Source organism: Lissotriton helveticus, chromosome 4_1 (genome assembly GCF_964261635.1).
Source record: "Lissotriton helveticus chromosome 4_1, aLisHel1.1, whole genome shotgun sequence".
NCBI lineage: Eukaryota > Metazoa > Chordata > Amphibia > Caudata > Salamandridae > Lissotriton > Lissotriton helveticus.
Window position 1 is genome coordinate 28843668 of NC_136063.1, and position 22281 is coordinate 28865948.

Below are 22281 nucleotides of genomic sequence, written 5' to 3' on the forward strand. Positions count from 1 at the left end.
ATTATTGTTAAAGACCCTCAGCTTCATGGTACTGTCCATGTGTTCATCGAATATCGGGGCATAAAAAAATTGCTGAAAGAGTCATACATGACTTTATGCCATCGTCTTTGGAGGGCCATCTGGGCACCTCCAGCCGATTGCTGTCTGAGGCAGCTGGTAATCTGAAAAGGAATCATGGAGTGATCTGACCACGTCAATGGGCAAGAAGGATCGGCACTTATGAGAGGGGAATTAATGAATATGATATCCAGGATATGACCTGCCAAATGTGAGGGGCCAGTATTAATCTTTCCCAGGCCTAAAGTGGCCATGTCCGCTAAGAAGCTAGCAGCTTCAGTATTCTCTTCATCCTCACTATGGATATTAAAATCCCCTAAAAGTAGAAAATGATTGGAGGCAATAATGTGAGGAGCACTTTTCTCAATTAATTTTAGATTAATATCTTTATATGGCCCCGGAGGGCGATATAAAAGTGCACCCTTTAAAGTTTCCTGATGTGACAGGTCCACTTTGAATATACACATTTGCATCTGGGTATCTGAGACAGAGTCAATAATAGTAATTTTCAGTTCTTCTTTGAAAATTATGGCAACTCCGCCGCCCACTTTCCCTACTCTATCCAATCTAAGAATCCGATAGTTAACAGGGAGAGCAAGGGCATTATCAGGCTTGGAGGTTGATTTCAGCTAGGTCTCTGTTAAGAAACCAAGATCAGGAGATTCTGTACTCACCAGATTCCAGAGTCCAGTGGCATGTTTAGGAAGTGAGCGAACGATAGCTAACAGCCCCCTCCACTCACACAGCTGATTGGAGGTATAAGGTCTAACTAGGCTGTGAGACACTCCACCCCCCATGGGCTTATCTTTCTTAAAATAATTTTTGATTCTCTGCATAAATGACATTTTCCTTTTTTCTCCGTACATATTATGAGGGGTTCCTCCTATATATTCTTCTCTTGCAAAACCTAAATATCTTCTGTTTGGGCAATTCCCTTTTAATGTCGGATCGTATTTCCACATACAAACTCCACTGTCTATTACTATTACCGCTTCTATTTTCATTACCAATCAGTCCTTTTGTTTTCTGGGGGCGTAGTTTTGTTTTGAAGCTTGGACGCCATCTTGGGAGGGGTACTGACGCTTTTTGGGCGCCATCTTGAGTGTCCTAGTGGGGCGGCTCACACGTGGTGGCCCTATTTAAGGTGGCGCGTCTTGTGGCTCGGCCTTGACAAGAATCACTCGCTCGGCGTGGCAGCTAGGCATTTGCTTCTTAGCGCTGTGATAATAGCGCGCTGTGTTTTTTAATTCTCCCTTTTGACTATTTTATTTGTTTTCGTTTCGTTTAGTCCCTGTTTTTAATTGGGGTAGCTGGCCCTTACCTGCACATAAAATTACTCTTCACCGCTGCTTTAGCGGCTCCGGTTCTGGGGGCGTAGTTTCGTTTTGAACTTGGACGCCATCTTGGGAGGGGTACTGACGCTTTTTGGGCGCCATCTTGAGTGTCCTAGTGGGGTGGCTCACACGTGGTGGCCCTATTTAAGGCGGCGCGTCTTGTGGCTCGGCCTTGACAAGAATCACTCGCTCAGCGTGGCAGCTAGGCATTTGCTTCTTAGCGCTGTGATAATAGCGCGCTGTGTTTTTTAATTCTCCCTTTTGACAATTTAATTTGTTTTCGTTTCGTTTGGTCCCTGTTTTTAATTGGGGTAGCTGGCCCTTACCTGCACATAAAATTACTCTTCACCGCTGCTTTAGCGGGTCCGGTTCTCGGGGCGTAGTTTCGTTTTGAAGCTTGGACACCATCTTGGGAGGGGTACTGACGCTTTTTGGGCGCCATCTTGAGTGTCCTAGTGGGGCGGCTCACACGTGGTGGCCCTATTTAAACTAGCCCTTGCGCGCGCAGCGGTTCGCGCAGCGGGTGCGCCTTTGCTGCGCCTGAGTCGTGCCAGAGTCCTGCCCGTCTGCGCCCGTCAGCGCTAAGGAAGCGGTTGGCGTGGCCCCACTTCGTTACTTCACATGCAAATACGCAGGTAATGTATTGGCCTCGGGGATATACTAAGGAGGAGCTGCTGGAGGTCAGGCGGTCTGTTCCTGATTGCTTATATGGGCCTGTTAGCCCGTCGTGTGGCCCTTATGTTTGTGCCTGCGACACTTGGTCGCTTGATGCTCCCTCCCTGTCTGCTGCCGTGGTGGGCCTTCCTCTGGCTAGTCTACCTTGTCCCAGGCCTTCTGTTTTCCGAGATATTACCATCTGGAACCTTAATATCCGTTCTCTCGGGAAACATTACTCTGAAGTACATGATCTTTTACAAGACGAGACACCAGATGTGTTTTTCATGACCGAAACATGGCTTCAGGACATAGACATGACAGTCGTCAATCTTGCTTTCCCCCCCGAGTATTCCATTTTTACTCGTAGCCGGTCTACCAGGGATGGTGGTATTGCGATGGCTGTGAAATCCAGTGACCCTTGTGTTTGGAAGCCAGTTGATCTGGCAGGATGTGAAAGTGCTTTTTTAAAAATTTCCTTTAGTTATAATTTTACTTTTTCTGGTCTTCTTATTTATCGTCCTCCCGGTTGCGATATCACATTCAGAAAGGCTCTTCCGGAGTGCATCAGCTCCTTAGCAATGGGCTGTGATAATTTTAGCATAACTGGAGACCTCAATCTCCATTTTGATTGTAGTCACATCCCTGCCATCAGCCGCACTCTAGCCGATCTAGAGGCATTTCAGCTCTCTCAATTGGTCACTTCCCCCACCCATGTGGGCGGTCATATTCTTGACCCTTTTTTTACCAACTTGTCTGGGGTCAAAGTGGTCAAACCCTGTCCGGTTGTGTGGACTGACCATTTTTTAGTAATATCTCTCTCCAGATTGGAGAGCACCTCCTCACGCCGGTACATAGAGCTGTGCTCAAGCGTCACTGGAGGAAACTTAACCTGGTGGATTTTCACCATCTTTTGGAGCTTAATCCACTATATCCTCCTTTGAATGCTGAGTCTGGGTACAATCATTATGTGGAATGGGTCTCTCTGGCCTTGGACGCACTGATTCCTGCGGTGTAGACAAAACAGCGTTCTAAAACGTCTAGTCCTTGGTATGACAGTTCTCTGCAGCTGTTAAAAAAAGCCTGCAAACTGGCAGAAAGGAACTGGCGGAAACTCAATGATGCTGAGAAAAAGAAGCTTTATTTGGCGAAAGTCAACATCTATCATAAAGCAGTATATAGAGCCCGTGCTGCCCACTATGCGCAGGAAATTAGCAACAGTTCTAATCCGTCCAAACTCATCTTTAAGATCCTTAAGGACCTGACAGCCAACAGAGCAGCTGTGTCAGACATTTGCTCAGCGACTCACTGCGAAGACCTGGCTTTGTTTTTTATTGAAAAGGTCCAAGCCATCTACCAGGCGTTTCCTAGTCCTGAGCAGGTTGGTGAGGCCACTAACCTTGCACTGACCGATCGCCATGCCCTTGTCTCCCTGCCCAATTTATCGGTGGAGACGTTTTGCATGTTGGTCAGCAAGGTTAAATCTGGCTCTTCTATTGACCCCTTGCGTCCAGCTCAGTTTAAAGAGTCAGCAGACTTTTGTCTGCCTCCTTTGCGGCAGTTTATTAATCTTTCCCTCTCCTCTGGGGTCGTCCCTATCAAATGGAAACAGGCTGTGGTAACACCTATACTCAAGAAGGCCACCCTGGACCCTCTTAAACTTGAGAGCTACCGCCCGATTTCACTCCTTCCCTGGCCGGCTAAAATCACTGAGGCCTATGTGAATGGGGTGTTATCCGAACATCTTACCAGGGCAGGGATCCATCCCAAAACGGTTTTCGTGCTGGCCACAGCACTGAGACTGCACTGCTCTCCATGACAGAATATCTTCGGTCCGTGCTTGATTCTGGTCAGACTGCGGCGCTGATCCTGCTGGATCTTGCGCCGCGTTCGACACGGTTTCACATAAGATCTTACTTCAACGCCTTGGTGAGGCAGGCGTGTCGGGCACGGCACTCGACTGGTTTAGATCTTTTCTCGCTGACCGGACCTTTAAAGTGGTCACTCCACCATTTCAGTCCAAGTCCTATCCGTTGCAGCTGGGTGTGCCACAGAGCTCGTCGTTGAGTCCCACACTTTTCAATCTTTATGTGAGGCCGCTGGCGGGTGTCGTCAAGCAACTGGGCATAATGATGGTCTCGTATGCTGACGACACTCAGCTGGCGGTCGTCCTGAGTGGTGACTCCGACCTTGATGCCCCTAGCTTCCGGAATAGACTTTTGGCTGTGGCCAGCTGGATGAATAACAACTGTCTCCAGTTAAATGCCAAAAAAACTGAGGTTATGGTCATGGGCAAACGGGCCGATCTTTGGGGTGACTTATGGTGGCCCCCTGAGCTGGGTGTGACCCCTATTCCTGTTCCGGAGCTAAAAAACTTAGGGGTATGGCTGGATCCTGCCCTCAGCTTCTCTGGACATACCATAAAAGTGGCAGCCACTTGTTTTGGCATCCTGCGAGGATTAAGACCTATTTTGAGGTTCTTCGATCCTTCCACCAGGCAGCTGATTGTACAGGCCTCTATTTTATCTCGGCTTGACTATGCCAGTTCGCTCCTAGTGGGAGCCAATCAGGCTGAGATCACTCGGTTACAACGCGTCCAGAATGCCGCAGCCAGAGCCCTGGTGGGCCTTCCCAGATTTTGCTCAGCGGATAATACCATCCGCTCGCTTCACTGGTTGCCTGCGGCACAGAGGATCCATTTTAAGACCTTGTGTCTCTCTTTTAAGATCCTCAAGCTTGCCTCCCCTCAAAATCTTCATGATCTGCTGGTGCCGTATGTCCCCGCCCGAAATTTGAGATCTTCAGGACAGAATCTGTTAACTGTTCCCCGGTTCAGGCTATGTAGAGCCGGCGGTCGGTCCTTTAGGGTACTGGCCTCAAAATTGTGGAACTCTCTTCCGCCCCATATCCGGGAAATGGATGAGCTCTTGAAGTTCAGGAGGGCTATCAAAACCCATCTTTTTTCACAGTTAGTTTAGCCTTCTTGTAGTTCTTTCTCCTGCTGTTGCGGCTGTGTTGTGTTGGTTATTCTTGGAAGCGCCGGGACGCCCCTTGGCTGGGGCATCCGTGCGCTATAAAAGTTCGCTTAACATAACATAACATAACATAACTCAGGTTTCTCCAATCCTGATACAGCTTTTAGTTTTTCCTCCAATCAAGCTCAAGCTTACATAATCCGCTTAACCAATACTAGCGCGGCTCTATTGTGACGTCAATATCACTCCTCACTACTGACCCCTCCTTTACAATTCTCCGTAAACCACACGCCTACTGTTTCAACCAATCCTAGCACAGCACTCTGTGACATCAGCGCAACTCCTGCAGCATACCCGCCCTTCACGAGGTAATATGAAAACATATTTTTTTTTGACCTTTCATCAAAATCTTCATTAATGACAACATAAAAACATTCGCTACTCAGTCTGTTTCATTTAAACTAAAGAATGATTGATTCCTTTTACCACGAGTAAGACCTTCCGCTTACCCTTCACCCACTGCGAGTAAAACCTTTCCGTTTACTCTTCATTCAAGCTTTGAAGAACCTGCTTCTTCTCCAGTTTGACCCTTTTGTAGGTGATATAACACCAACGTTTCACCAGTGAACTCTTTGCTAACAATCTCTCCCACAAAATACCATTACTATTTCCAAACAGACGAGTAACCTCACTGCAGTGTGTCTTCCATTTACCACCCACTATACACTTCCCGGGAATTTTCCAAACAACATGAAACAATATACAAACAGGTTTTTTAAAACATAAATCGATAACCAATAATCACCAAACTAATCAATAAAAACCATAACTCTGCTACTAGCAAACTGATCCAGCAGGTTACCAACCTGCGAACATCTATCACTATACTTTCCTCTGGGCCCATAAACGCACTTACTCATATGGGTTAGTTAACTCCGCTGGGGGTCCATTTTTATAGATGCTTAATAGATCAGTTATCAATCAATGCTCTAATCTTTTACTGATCCTAAGCCTTTACTTTAATCAATGGATCTATTTTAGTTGAATAGTGATTGATGATATGACACAGGTTCAGATACCCTTTATCTTCTTAAATAACCACAGACACAGGAAAGATTTAAATGTTTTATCTAATAATTTCATGTGAGCAAAACAGATTACAGTGTTAACTCTATCTTTCTGAGTAAGTAAGATCACTTTACCCAATTTAGTATTCTATTAAATAAGATTTCACAACAACGAGTATCTCAGGAAAAAGAGGATAGAGAGAGAAGCACATTGATACAATACACAGAGATATATTTACCTAGGATGGTGTGAAAATCGGACCCCTCTGGCCAAGAGTTAATGGGCCCGTAGAATGTTCAGGTGACAAGGACTTCAAGACAGGATAGATGACCTCTTCCGGATTAGACGCTTGCGTCTCACCCCTCTCTTGCACTAACTTCCTCCTCAAGTCTTCCGTCTTTCTTCTTCTAATTCTATTTCCTCCTCGTTTCTTCTGCGATCTTGTTCTAATTCTATCACCTCCTCGAGTCTTCTGCAATCTTCTTCTAATTAATTAGCTTTAAAATGTCTAAGTTTGCTTCTTCGGGTATTTAATCAGCATTCGGACAGCATCTCGGTCTCTCAGCGTTATCTTGGTGCGACTGCGACTGTTATACTATTCTAACTAATCTACTTCAATTATACTTTCTCTAATGGCATGTACCACCCCTAAATGTTTCAACTTTATGAAACTCCTATTTCTGATTGGAGGAGCTGAGGGAGTGATCATCACACCATGCTAAGTATTAATAAATTTTCTTTAGTTCATTGTTTTAAGTTCCCACCCCTTAATTTGTTTTTCCCAAGCTTTATTTCCCACCAATGTTCATGAATGTATCAATAACAATGTATACACTTCACAGTTGTCCAATGAATCTTCAGGATGTTCAGCTGGTTCCCAGGTCATGTACCGAGAACGTCCTTTGGACGGGTTTCAAGACTTGACCTCACTGGTTCTGGGTTGTCGCCTTTGTGCATGCGTGGAAACCCTTGTGGGTGTTAGACTTTCGCATCATACAGAGGCCCAAATACGAACTAATACAGATGTCAAAAAAGAAAATATTAAATTCAAAATAATATGATTTCACTGTATAACACCTATCTCTACTCTAACCCCATTTACTTATAAAGTCTATTTTCGCATTAGTATTTAGTCTATAACTTGTTTAAGTTTCAGCAAGGCAGATGCTTAGCCCGTGAGCTCCCAAGCGGCCATTGTAGATGCATTTGCGCAGAAGTGGAAATTTCCATCCAAGCTTCAAGAAGTCATGCAGTTAACACCAGGCGTGGTGCGTCCATTGGGGCGTAGGGGCATAGCCCCACCCGTGGATGCACCGCGTCAAGCACTGTCAATAAGCACACACAAATTACAAATAAATATTGCTGATCCTCTCTCGTGGCCACCGGGACATACCCTACACAATCGGAGTGTGCTAGGGGTGGGGCTAGCTGGGCTGCTGCAGCTTGAGTGACAGTCCACACTCAGCTGCAGCAGTAGTGCGCATGTGCATTTTTGGGCTTTCAGCAGCCCAAGCATGCGCGTAGTATTATCTTCCTCATAAGAGTGGGAGTCTGGGGCCCAAGGGGTGCTGTTTCATACAGCAGCCAGGGCCGCAGCCCCCGTGGTCAAAAGGGCGGATGGTAACTATGCCCCCCTAACCAATCCTGGCGCTACATGCAGCGCCAGGATTGGTTGGTCCACCGCACAGAAGGGCAGGCAATCCTTCATTGGGTGCTGCGCGTGGGTGTTGCAGCCGCACTTTCTATGGCCAATCACTATGTGACTTCATGTGAAGCCATGCAGTGATTGGCCATTCGGGACGCACGCTGTCTGGTCTGGCTGGCTGCTCCCTGGACACACACTGGTGCCTGCTACTCGCAGCTCGTCGTCAGACTTGTGTGGACTTCTTCACTTTGGTTGGAGTTGATGCTGGACTGGACTGGTGTGTGTCACTTCTACGACACTAGTCACTCAGTGTAGAGACTAGAGAGAGAGAGATCCACCACATTCCGATTATTCCTGAAAAAAAATTAAGGTAAGAGTCTCTCACTCACTCGCTCTTTGTTGCCAAGGGGCTGTTCAGTAAGAGAAGAACTATCTTGTCATACGATATAACTTTTGTTTTGATTTAGGAAAATTATCATAAAATTCTTCAATGCGAGAAATAAATACCCGCCCACAGACCAGTCCCATCTGTAGTTCCGAGGTGGAATCTGCAGTCCCGCGTCACGTGCCTTATAGCAGGTCTGGTCGTAATTCAATCTCGAGATCCCGGTAATGTCCCGCGCCTCGCGGCAAGATAGCTGAAGGGCCTGGGCATAGGTGCGCGTGCAGCAACCCTGAGACTGAATTCCAGCCATGCTATTCAATCTGGGACCATGTACTCTGGCTTGTAATGTAATATACCTATAAAACGAAACCACTATGACAACGGGAAAATATAGAGCCGCCAAAAAGAAATATAAATGTAAGATTGCACAAATGGGAGATGGGGGGATTAGAGCTCTTGTACTTAGTAGAGAATGAGATATGTCGTGGGAGTCAACGTCATCGTTCTTTGTTCATTTATTTTTGCGCGCGCGGCCCTAGGCCTGGGGCCTCCCACGCAGGCCTCCCACGGCGAGAGCCTGCCTGCGCACACCTCGGCCAGGACCACCACATTCCTGCGGAAAAAAATTAAAGTAAAGTCTCACTCTGCTACTGTGCTGTATTGTGGATGAATATAATAGTAAGCCTTTGTTGGTAGAGAATGAGATATGTATCAACGTCATCGTTCTTTATTCATTTATTTTTGCGCGCGCGGCCCTGGGCCTGGGCCCTCCCACGGCGAGAGCCTGCCTGCGCACACCTCGGCCAGGACCACCACATTCCTGCGGAAAAAAATTAAAGTAAAGTCTCACTCTGCCTCTGCTGCTGTGCTGTATTGTGGACGAATATATTAGTAGGCCTTTGTTGGTAGAGAATGAGATATGTCGTGGGAGTCAACGTCATCGTTCTTTATAATTATTCATTTATTTTTGCGCGCGCGGCCCTGGTGAAAGTCTCACTCTGCTGCTTTGCTGTATTGTGGACGAATATAATAGGCCTAGAGTGTTTGCTGGTAAACCATGGGGGTATATCTTTTTTTTTTTTTTTTTTTTGCAGAGTTTTATATAGCGCGAACTAGAACCGAACCGAATCAGTTATCAGAGCGCTTTACATAGCACCAGTTACATTACATGAGGACACACTTTCATTTTAGGCACGGGGAGATTAAGTGATTTGCCCAGAATCACAGGGGGTTTTTGGCGTCGTTACCGAGACTCGAACCCAGATCCCCAGATCCCCAGGTCCGAGGTCGAGCGCCTTAGCCGATAGGCCAACCCCTCTCCCCCTATCTAGGGTATAATTTATAATTCTTCCTACCGCCATTTCAGACCGCAAATAAACATCTCGTAAATAAAGAAGGCTTGTTGCGAACAGTATGGGCACTGTGTCTGATACTGTTTTTTTGGCACCTTCACATATTGGAATGGCGGAAATTATGAGGTATCAGTTTCCTAGAAAGGGTCTTTGGCTAAACCCCAGGAAAAAATTACAGTACTGAACTCTCAAAAATAGAATTGTTTACTAAGGGTGCTTACTTACATATTCTTCTTGAAGTTTGTACGTTTCTGCATGGGTTACAGCGCATCTTAGCAGGGTTTCGTATATGCGGGTATGGTGTTACCTCCCCATTTTGAATTCTGTGGCTTAGATTGAAGTATAATGCAGCAATATATATTGCACATTTTCCTGACCTTTGCTCTCACTCACAGAGTATTCCAGTTTTCTCCCTGCACACATTTTTGCCAGACTTTACCTGGGAAAATGTATGCAGGCGAAACCCCTCCGATATGTTCAGTTTTTACACACCAGGGGCCAGTACTCTGTATCACAGAAGGGACAGGACAAGCGTTTGCGGTCCCTTCTTCTGTAACACCGCAATGCCCCGGGCGCTCACAAACTGGTGCACAAGCCCGTTGCATCCCTGGGGGCTGGCACTACGTATACCACGACGATCCCGGCTACAATCAGCTATGTTGGAATGAATCACCACAGGCCTCAGAATGAAGGCCTTCATAAAGCATATACGACTAAGAAACCAAAAGCCTTAATTAGATTTGTGTGTGAATGGGACTCGGGAGAGATCAATGCTGGTTTCAAATGTCATTTTAGGATACAGTTGTGAAATTTTTCTCGTGTTTTAAATTACTTTTGAATACCACGCATAATGTTGAAAACAACTGTGAAGTCTTACATTTCTCCAAAACCCATCAGACCATAGAGCAACGCACCAGTCTATTTCTGTGACGTACATTACTTTAAGATCCACTAAATAGATTGAAGGAAGAGCGATACAACTCGAAACTGCATCAAGTGTGCATTTTGAAGGATGTAGATCATCACTAAACAATCATAGTGGAGTTACAATGCCGTATGCTGATAATCATTGCATGTGTTGGAAGCAACATGCTTTATTAACCTTCCTGCTTTCCCAAATTTGCTTGAAAATGCACCATTTGTCCACGCTTTTTTCAAAATTTTCTCGGGGGGAAATTCCCCAGAACCCTCCTTAGGGGGTTCGGGCTCGCTCGCTACGGTGCAGTATGATTAACATTTTACGCCCACCACTTTCAAATGTCACCAGCTGCCCCTGGTTAACACATGCACAATACAGATTCTCGTGTTAGCAGCCTTTTTAAGCTCCATTCGGGTTGCTCGTTAGTAGAACACATATGCAAGCTTCCTCTATCTATGAATATATGAAATTTGGTGCATATTAGCCCTTGCTCCATCAGCTGTACAGTGGAGAACACATGCAAAGTGAGAAAAGAAATATAAGCATTTCTTTATGATAGTGCCTAGTTGAAGTGGGCACTATTTTTGTACACAAAACCCTTTCTACTTTTTTTTTAGCAAATAGGGCTTAGCATCTGAACCCTTGGGTGGTAGTATGGGAACACCCATGCACCACGCATGGAACGCCCCAGTAGAGGTAAGTAATGCAGAGTAGTGCTATGTGCTGCTTTGCTCTATTTTCAGTGCAAAACAAGTTTTGTGATGGAAAGTAATTTAGTATAAAAAAGATTTTGCGCTGATCAAACATGGTGCTAAATCTTAGTAATTGTACCCCCTAGTCCTCGGCAAAATTCTCAGGAAAATCGCAGGAACATGTTGCCATTACTCAGACACAGTTTTCGCCTCGGGGGATCAGTTTGAGCAAAAAACGTGAACAGCTCTACTACTCGCCTCTCATTATCTCATGTGACATTTGTACGCAACTTATTCCCTCACATATAAGTAAAATGAGAAAGCAGCCAAGTATATTTAACTCAGTGCGCTTAACACTGTGTTATTTTGGCAAACATTTCACATATTTCCCAAAAATATTGTCTGCAATCTGTTTTTCTGTTCTCATTCCCATCACTGATCCCTATCCCACATCTCTGAGTAGCTACAAAGATTCTTGTTCCTGCCTCTCATTGTCTGACTGGATTTTGTCTCTCTCTTCCCAGATGTTCAATAACAGACTTTGGGGAGTGCGCCTACATTGAAGATGCAGCTGTGCGGGTATCCGGATGCTCCCTCACAAGACCCTACATCTGTACTAGGAAGCCATTTGTCGGAACATAATGTACTGCATTATTACAGGTGGCAGAGGATTGTCACTGGAACCTGCCAGGCCCAGTGGCACCAGGACCAATCATCAGAGTGGGGGGGCCGTTATCAGTGTGACATCACTGAAGTCAGAGGGATGTGAAAAATCCAAGCATCACACAAATAACAACAACAGATGTTGCAAATAGGCTACGCCTATTCAGCAGGAGAGTAGTAAGGGCACGTATGTAGCTGGTAGTCCCTTGTGGAGCGCACTGATACATATATTAGTGAAGCATGGTATGGCAGATTGCATATTTTCTATTTGAATGCCACTAAATATGCACAGATATGCAATGTTACTCATAAAACTATAGATTGCACGTACATGTGGAATCAGGTTACAGCAAATATCTATCAAATATATATCATTCGCTCGTCAGCAAAAAGAGCATCTTGATTTGTTTTGATCCTGCTAAAATCTTTGTTTCCACCACAATTCAGTATTACAAAAAAAATCCTTCATGTCTGCTTGTTTAACTGGTAACTTTTGAAATATATTTAAAATATTTATTCAGTTTATTTATATGTATTTACATGTTGTTGTGTGTTATAATAAAAATGACAACCTACACTTCCTGTAGGCGAGTAAGGTTGTCACATAGTTCACTTCAAAACTCCTCTCACTTGTCTGTCAGACAAAGAAAAGTAAACGCCAATCCCAATATTAAAAGAATAGCACAGGATTTTACAGAAGACACAACCTGACATTTGACCTCGGTCTATGAAAGCACAACAAATGTGACAAGATAAAAGCAAAATGTAAAGACCACATTATTGCTCATCCACCTCCTCAACTCCAGTATGGTTATTTTGTGGGTGCTGCAGCAATCCTGTGCCTTTACTAACAGTGCCTTTGGGCAGGTGCAGATATAACGAATTCCCTAAAAAGCATATGGATCATAACATAATCAAATCTGGTGTATTTTACATAGAGCCCTAAGCTGCAGTGTTTCAAAGCAGTGCTGTTGTCAACACAGTGCTTTTGCAGCTAAGGCGGGGGTGGCGACTGAGCACGATTGGCTGCTGAACTCAGCCCCAATCACTTCATCTGGGTATCTCTTTCTCTCTTGTGTACATCAAAAGTGAATGCTTTGTCTCTACTTCTTGGCATATGAGGCTAGAGTGTGGGTGGCCGACAGACGTCACACATGGTCTTGGTTCGTTTTGCGAACGAGGATCCAAGAGAACCTCGTGCTGAGCCAGTTATCTGGCTCAAGCTTGGCTCAAGCCCACAGAGGGTCACCAGCACTGTATAATGCCAATTAAGGGGACAAAGGCATAGGAAGGACGTGATTTGACCATGATCACACAATTTGGTGTGGCGAGAGTACCAACACCGCAGTGCAGGACTCATCCTTTCAAAGTCCTTACTCTCTACACCACATTTCAGTGAATCGGCTATGAGACTGGATGTCCCCTTTCCCACGGGTAAAATCACGTGATGTTGGGTTACATTACTGTTTTCTTATTACATATATCCCATACTACCAGTGTCTACTTTTTGTCCTATTTATTCCCTACTATCTCTGTAAATAACAAGCATTGGCATAGCCAATAGGTCTCGCCTTTGGGACCTTATAAGTGTTTAGCCAGAGATATTGACTTTGCCTATGTCTTTAAGCTGTCCTGCTGTACAGAATTCTGCATCATGCTGAAAAGTTATAATGAAGTGTCAGAAGCATTTTTGCTACCTTATATATGACCAAGAAAGCATTATGTACACTTGAACGACCATATTAAAAAGGGTATTAACAATAAATAATGTCTTGAGTTTTTTTTTCTCCTTTCAATGCTGGCAACTTCTTTCTGCCTGTCCCAATGGTTTCTTGTTATTTGTTTTTGTTAAAGGAGGGCAAACATAACAGGAGGATGAAGGTTTGGAAATAGTACCTGTATAGCAGTCAGTGAGAGAGTCAGTCAGTCAGTCAGTCAGTGAGAGAGTCAGTTAGTCAGTGAGAGAGAGAATCAGTCAGTCAGTCAGTCAGAGAGAGAGAGAGCGCGAGAGAGTCAGTCAGCCAGTGAGAGAGTCAGTCAGTGAGAGTGTCAAGTCAGTGAGAGAGAGTCAGTGAGAGAGAGAGTCAGACAGTGAGAGAGAGTCAGTCAGAGAGAGAGTCGGAGAGTCAGTCAGTGAGAGAGAGTCGGACAGTGAGTTAGTGTGAGAGTCAGTCAGTGAGAGAGTCAGTCAGTGAGGGAGTCAGTCAATCAGTAAGAGAAAGAGAGTCAGTCAGTGAGAGAGAGAGAGAGTCAGTCAGTGAGAGAGAGAGTGAGAGAGACAGTCAGTCAGTAAAAGAGTCAGGCAGTCAGTGACTCAGTAAGTCAGTGAGAGAGAGTAAGAGAGGCAGTCAGAGAGTCGGTGAGCGTCAGTCAATCAGTAAGAGGGTGAGAGGCAGTCAGTGAAAGAGAGATTGAGAGTCAGTGAGAGTCAGTCAGTCAGTAAGAGAGAGAGTTAGTTAGTGAGTCAGTTAGTAAGTCGGTGAGAGAGAGAGTGAGAAAGTCAGTCAATCAGTGAGAGAGAGAGTGAGAAAGCCAGTCAGTCAGTGAAAGAGTGAGTCAGTCAGTGAGAGAGTCAGTCATTTAGTTAATGAGAGAGCCAGTCAGTCAGTCAGTGAGAGGAAGAGGGAGATAGTCAGTCAATCAGTCAGTGAGAGAGTCAGTCAGTGAGAGAGAGAGAGAGAGTCAGTCATTCAGTGAGAGAGACAGTCAGTCAGTGATAGGGAGAGTGAGAGTCAGTCAGTCAGCCAGTGAAAGTCAGTCAGTGAGAGAGCCAGCCAGTCAGTCAGTCAGTCAGTGAGAAGGAGAGGGAGAGAGTCAGTCAGTCCGTGAGAGAGCCAGTTATTCAGTTAGTGAGAGAGCCAGTCAGTGAGAGGGAGAGGGAGACAATCAGTCAATCAGTCAGTGAGAGTCAGTCACTTAGTCAGTCAGTAAGAGAGAGAGAGTCAGTCAACAGTTAGTCATTCAGTGAGAGAGCCAGTCAGTCAGTGATAGGGAGAGTGAGAAAGTCAGTCAGCCAGTGAGAGTCAGTCAGTGAGAGAGCCAGTCAGTCAGTGAGAAGGAGAGGGGAGAGTCAGTCAGTCAGTGAGAGTCAGTCATTTAGTGAGAGTCAGTCAGTCAGTCAGTGAGAGAGACTCAGTCAGTCAGTGAGAGAGAGAATGAGAGAGACAGTCAGTCAGTGAGAGAGTCAGTCAGTTAGTGATTCAGTCAGTCAGTGAGAGAACCGGTCAGTGAGAGAGTCGATCAGTCAGTCGGAGAGAGTGAGAGTACATCAGTCAGTCAGAGAGTCAGTCAGTCAGTGTGAGAGTGAGTCAATCAATCAGCGAGAGAGTCAGTCAGTCAGTGAGAGAGTTAGTAAGTCAGTTACTCAGTAAGTGAGACGGTCAGTAAGAGACAGAGAGTCACAGAGTCAGTCAGAAAGAGTCAGTCAGTGAGAGAGAGAGAGAGTCAGTCAGTGTGAGAGAGTCAGTCAGTCAGTGAGAGTCAGTCAGTCAGAGAGAGAGTCAGTCAGTCAGAGTCAGTGAGAGAGTCAGTTAGTCAGTGAGAGACTGAGAGAGTGAGTCAGTCCATGAGAGAGAGAGTGAGATAGTCAGTCAGGCAGTCAGTCAGCTAGACAGAGTGAGAGAGTTAGTCAGTGAGAGAGAGTCACAGTCAGTCAGTGAGAGTCAGTCAGTGAGAGAGTCAGTCAGTCAGAGAAAGAGAGTGAGAGAGTCTGTCAGTCAGTCAGTCAGAGAGTCAGTCAGTCAGCCAGTCAGAGAGTCAGTCAGACAGTCAATGAGAGAGAGATTGAGAGTGAGGGAGTCAGTTAGAGAGAGAGAGTCAGAGAATCGGTCAGTGAGAGAGAGAGAGAGTCGGTCAGTGAGAAAGAGAGTCAGTCAGTGAGAGAGAGAGAGAGTCGGTCAATCAGTGAGAGAGTCCGTCAGTGATTTAGAGAGACAGTGAGAGAGTAGAAGGCCTGGGCTGGACTCTCTGGGTCACAGAAGGGCGCAGCATCACAAACACGATATATGGAGCATAACTTAATAATCTCCGTGCGACTTGGAGTCTCATTGGAACTAGCCCCAGGCAAACCAGTAACATTGCTCAAGAATCGAAGAAGAAACAAATACCACTACACCTGGGAAGCAGTGTTTTGCTGTCATATACAGTGGGAAAACCAAGGTACATTTAGACACAGGTATACAGGTTCTACAAGGAATACAGAGCATAGTCAGAGACAAGCATAACACGAACGACTAATGGAACCGACAACGGCAAAACAATGAAGTAGAGGAAGCAAGTATGAACGCAAACTAGTAGAATAAGCGAGAGAGTGGGAACAACCGCCCCTGTTGCCAGACATCCATCCATAAGAGACCATTAATAGGGATCCACAGCGGGAGGTACAATGAAAGAAACACAACTAGAAAGGAACTCACAACTAGATGAGGAATCATCAAAAGATGAATAAAACACATGATGGGTTATAAACGATGTAAACATGCGAAAGCCTTGTTAACCCCGAAACGTGTGCCTCTTTGAGAGATGTGATTGAATTGGTGTTTATAGTCCGTATAGAGGTTACAACAGGTAGAAAAGTAGACCAGCATGGGGGGGTTGCTTTTCTGTATTTACTCTCGGTGCCATTTCTGAACTGAAAGTGAAGGTCACACTGTCGGAATACATTGTCACTTTCAGCAAGCGCGGTCCGCAGTCCCTAAAGTAATGGTGGTGGGTGGAGGTAATGGTGGTGGGTGGGGCCAACCTGAGCTGGACAACGGACTGGTGGCCATCATGTCTGGGTCCAATGCCTGTTCCCTGTAAGGAGGCACAGAACTTGGGAATATGGGTCGATCCCACTCTGTCCTACGAAGGACACATTCGTCGCCTAGTGGGAAAGTGTTTTGGGGTGTTGAAAACACTCAATCACACCTTAGATTTACTTCCTCTGGACGCCAGACGCACCATGACTCAGGCACTGGTGACGTCCCGTATGGATTACGGAAATGTCCTGTTTTTAGGCGCCACAGAAAAAAGCATGGGGCGCCTGCAAGTTCTTCAAAACACAGCTGCTCGTCTTGTCCTGAGACTCCCCAGAAGAGCAGCATCCAAGCCTGCTCTAGCGGCTCTATACTGGCTACCGGTCAGGAAGAGAGTTATGTTTAAATCTCTCTTAATATGCCACAGGATACTCTGGCATTAAGCTCCATCCTATCTTCAAGACTTAGTACATAGGTATGAGCCTAACAGAGCTCTACGCTCAGAAGGGACGGGCTAGCTGACGATTCCCCCGTGTAAAAAGAGCAAAACTGGGAGGTCGCTCTTTCAGAGTCGTAGTGGCTCGAAATTGGAACTGACTCCCGATATGCCTTAGGCTGGAAAAATCAGAGGCCAAGTTCAGGAGTCTTTTAAAAACCCACTTGTATAATCTTTAATGTATGCTTGGGCGGGGGTGGTGCTAATTGCTGCTCGCTAATCTTTATCTCCACAGCGCGGGGACACGCCGGGATGGCGTCGCCAGGCGCTTTATAAACTACTTCATTATTATTAAAGTGAAACCGGACCGCGCTACAAAGAACAAACGAAAAGTGGGAGGGGTGCAAACATGGAGCGCAGGCTGCTTAGTTAGTAATCTGATCCACGACGAGGGAGGAATGCAGCTGATAGACTGCGCGCTGCTGCTCACTCCCGAGAGCAAAATGCTGTGGGGATGAACATTTGAAGAAGAGTACTCAGGACTCTGAGGTATATACCTGATTGGTATATGTAGTTTACTTATAAGTCCCTTGTAACATGATCTACCATATACCCAGAGCATGTAATCTAAATACTACTAATGGGCCTGCAGCACTGGTTGTACAACACACACAACTAGCCTTTCAAACCTGTCTTAGGCCTGCCATTGAAAGGCCTGTGTGTGAAGTTTACTGCCACTTCACTTGCCAAGCTTTAAACTCCCAATTTATTATACATCGGTCACCACTAAGGTAGTCTTCAGTTAAGGATGCTTTGTAAGTAAAAGGTAGGACATGTACTTTTACGTTTTACATGTCCTTTTAGTGGCAAACAGCTACATTTGTTTTTTGCTACCGTGAGGCCTACTCCTCCCATAGGCTAGAATTGGGAATTCTTGAAAACATTTTTAAGCTGGAATTCCTGATTAGAAAAGAACAGCTAAGTGATGTTTCATATCGTTAGAATGGTAATGATACATCCTCTTTGGTGGTAAAATTGTATTTAACATTATTATTTTAGAATTGCCACTTTTAGAAAGTGGAGGTTTCTCTCCTCTTAACTTAGATCTGTGTGCCTGCAGCCTGTCTCCAATATACATCTAGGGTGGGTGACAGCTACACATTCCATCTAGACAGCCTGCATTCTGATAGCCTTCCTGAGCAGGAAGGGGGAAGCTTGAGGTAGCTGACAATTACATCTGAATATGGTGTGTCCTATACAAACACAGAGGACTGATTTCCCCCCCCCCCCATAGCCTGGCAGGCAGAACGGAATGCTGTGCTACAAGGATTGCATGGTGCTTGACTGACAGTTCTAAGGAGGGCTGAGAGGACAGAGAGGCCAGAGAGTGTTATGAGCTGAGAGGCCAGACAATGTCATGAGCTGAGAAGCCAGAGCATGCCAAGAATTGAGGATTGTCGTGGGCTGAGAGGAGAAAGAGAGTGTCATGAGCTGAGAGGCCAGAAAGTGTCATGAGCTGAGAGGCCAGAAAGTGTCATGAGCTGAGAGGCCAGAGAGTCATCAGCTGAGAGGCCAGGCAGCATCACCGGTTGAGAGGCCAGATTGGGTATTGGTTATAAGAAAACAATGGTCTAAGACCTCTGTAATTTCTTGAACTGAATTAATCAGCACAAAATCATCAGTTAAACATTTATGGAGCATCTACCTTAGTCTGCTCTATACATTCATGTAAACATTCAGCATAAACATAAGGGCATGAAATAAGCGACAGTATTATCTAGATAATGGTTTTTAATCAATTATCTTCTGGTCAAACTTCATCACAATATTTACACTTGTAACACATTATAGATACCAATGGTTGCCCCAAATGGAGCGTGCAACATAGCAAAAGGGTGCAAGAAAGTAGTAAGTGCTTGAAGAAACAGAAAAATGATAGAAGTGATAGGAAAAAACATTTACAGGTACTTTTTGACCATAGAGGCGAATCTACAAATCATCCAGCCTATGTAAGCCTGACCACTGAAAAATATGAAAAACTCCTTATTGTCACTATTTTTACAATGAATAAATCATAGATTGTGCACATCTATACAGTGAGCATAAGGGTCCAGGTATTTACAAAACAGTGTTGACGTTTCGACTCGTCTTGCGGCCTCACGGTTAATTATGCCTGGGCCATGCGAGTCTTCATCAGGACAATGGATGGGACAACCAGGGGTATATCAGGTGACCCTATGAAAGAGGAGTAGGTACACCTTTAGACTGTCGTCAAACTTAAATATTTATAAATTGTTATGCCCTATTTAATCAATAATTGCTTACCCAGTGGGTGCAAATGCTAAAAATTCCCACGACAGGACCAGACTCTCTCAGTCCTATAAAGACGAAAAATTAACAGTGGGATTTTCGTAATATGCCAGTCGAGGGCAACTATTTGTTATAAATGATACCTATGATGTAATCATATGTACCTGGTAATCATCAAAGAAATGGTGTGCCTCAAAATCCATGGTAGTTCCAGCCGTATCTGAAAAAATGATAACATGGATTGTAATGCCCATATCATTACAGCCACCCGAATATGCTACCAAATGGGGCCAAACCACTAAAATACCTGATCGTGGGTGTAGACACAGTCCACCTCTCCAACCAGAGGAAACATTCCCACAGACGAATTTATCTTATTTGCTTCCTTACAGTCTCGCCGGTTTTCAAACTATGAGAAATCAAATAAATTCAATTACGGTCAAACGGCCGCACTATTTACATCTAGGACTTAAGTTGGGATAAGGTTAACTGTAAAAACCTTACCGCGTTCTCAACACATCCTGCATGGGATTACAAGCGGACACAGCGCTCAGCCATTGCTGTCATAAATAAGCGGCTCCGCCCACAGTCAACATCAAGGAAGGACACTAACGTATCATTGCAAGTCCGTTTAGAATTGGATAAAATAAAGGGACCTAATGCGTTTATAAAGGAATCATTGTTTACTCATAGTGCACCCAATTTATGAACCTAGTCAGTGCACAGTGGCGAAATGTGCAAAAAACGGGTCAGCCATCTTAGTTTGGGAAACGTGGTGGCAGAGATAGTTTTACTGTGGCGGCCATATTTGATCAATTGTACCTCGTTAGTATTCACATTTGCCTGTGCACAGTTAACCAGTATGATATTCAATACATACAGTATAGTTCATCAATTGACAATTGCCCTTACACTGGAATACTTAGCCATAGCATCCTACAATCGGGCAAAAGCACCAATTATACTGACTAGCTTATCTCTAGAACCGATTAAAATGAAATACCATTGTAACCCCACAGATCCATCACTTGTTCGATAGGCATGGGGGAAAGACAAGCATATCTCATAATAAAAACAATATGTACATATATACATTCAATAACAGTGTTAACCATCCTCCGGTAGTGACTGACAGATTTTATATTGCCACTTGAATTTCTCAGAAAAATACATACAGTAACCATGAAACACCATTCATAGAAGTGACACTTGTCTGTTGATTTCCTCCAATTCATTGAGGCCCCTGTTCACCGTATCTAGAAGGTGTATCCACATGCATTCTCTTCTACTGAGAATGCTATTGAGGTTACCACCTCTAGGATTGACTCTCACTTTTTCAATGACCCACCACTTAATACTGGTGGGTTCATGTTCAAAAGCAGTGAAATGTTCCACTAACGGGGATCCTACCGTTTTGCAACGTATGCGGCTGGTATGCTGGAGAATCTGGCATTTGACTCTTTGGACAGTCTGCCCAACATACATAAATCCACACGGGCACAGAATAGCATAGATCACCCTTGTGGTGTTACAGTTACTATGATCTTTTAACGTGTACATCTGATTGTTGTAAGTAAATGTAACACACTCTGTAGTCAGAGCACAAGCTTTACATGAGCCACATTTTTTGTGTCCTGATACTGAGGGAAGCCCCCATAGTGTTGTCTGTGTAACCCTGGCTGGTGTGGGTAATAGGGATTTGATCAAGTGATCCCGGATATTTTTACCTTTCCGGAAGGCATGTAGTGGTGGTGGAAGTCCCCCTACTGCGTCCTTAGCCAAATGCCAATGGCGATTTATCACTTTTTTGATGGCTCCTGCTGCGGCGACCTCTCCGCTCCTGCTGCGGCGACCTCTCCGCTCCTGCTGCAGCGACCTCTCTGCTCCTGCTGTGGCGACCTCTCCGTTCCTGCTGTGGCGACCTCTCCGCTCCTGCTGCGGCAACCTATCCGTTCCTGCTGTGGCGACCTCTTCGCTCCTGCTGCGGCAACCTCTCCGCTCCTGCTATGGCGACCTCTCCGTTCCTGCTGTGGCGACCTCTTCGCTCCTGCTGTGGCGACCTCTCCGCTCCTGCTGTGGCGACCTCTCTGCTCCTGCTGTGGCAACCTCTCCAGAATAGAAGCGTCAGATGCCTGCCCTTCCCGCTGTACGTTGTTCAGCAATGCCTCCCATGCCCTGGCTCTCTACTCCCTGCCTATCCCTCGCTGCGCATTCCTCAGAAGGATCTTACTCTCAAAGCCCGCCCAATTTACTAGCTCCCGCTTCCACCCCTGTACACTGGGGCCCCTCGGGTCTTTACAGTTGCGGGTAATTTCTTGCTTTGCCAGGACAAAGTCTGTCTGTGGTTCTAGTTTTGGCTGCTTGTGGGAACAAACCCAGAAGTACATGTGTCGGTGTGCATGGTATAGCCCTCTCTGTGATCCTAGCCGTCTCCTGCATCACTGCCGACCAATAATGTGATAATGAAGTGCAGCTCCACACAATGTGGAAGTATGTCACTCCCACCATAGTACACCTCGAGCATTGGGCTTCCTCCCTAACAAAATACTGATTAATGCGTTCCGGGATCAGATAGGCCCGGTGGTATGTATAAAAACTAATTATGTTAAAGTGGGCATTTCTGGAGACCCTAGCCACCCGTTCCAGCGCTTTCTCCCAGTCCTTATCCGCTGTCGGACCGGCGATATCCCCTTCCCATTGGTCCTTCAATCGGTCTAGTAGCAGTATGGTATCCCTACCAATGGCCCTGCAAAGACATGCAACTGCCTTGATGGTTCCCCCTGCCAAGCTTATATATTCACAGGAGTCCTGTCGCACCGGTTCCGTCGTACCCATCCCCCAATGTCTTCTCAGGGCCCAGTAACTGCCCCATAGAGGAGGAAATGCCCCTGGGGAATGCCCCAGTCAGCGCTAAAGTCCTCAAAGGATATCAGCCTCCCATCCCAGCAAAGTTGTCCCTCCCTTGTAGCCTCCGCCTGCACCCAGTCATCTATATCTCGCCAATTTCCGCCATGTGGTAGGGCGTCCAGCATCGTCATCTCCATTTCTGGCGAGT

General features: G+C 45.5%; 1 protein-coding gene across 3 annotated transcripts in view; it reads left to right on the plus strand.

The window, feature by feature from the left end:
* Positions 1–13497, plus strand: part of LOC144828296 (C-type lectin domain family 2 member L-like) — a 92210-nt gene extending 78713 nt beyond the window's left edge. For all 3 annotated transcript variants that reach the window (XR_013610418.1, XM_078686379.1, XM_078686377.1), the window contains one exon: positions 11606–13497. Coding sequence is in view for 2 of the 3 variants with exons in the window: in XM_078686379.1 (XP_078542505.1) it covers positions 11606–11723 (118 nt within the window). In the remaining variant the exon portion in view is untranslated. The remainder of the gene's footprint in view (positions 1–11605) is intronic.
* The last annotated feature ends 8784 nt before the right edge of the window (positions 13498–22281 follow it).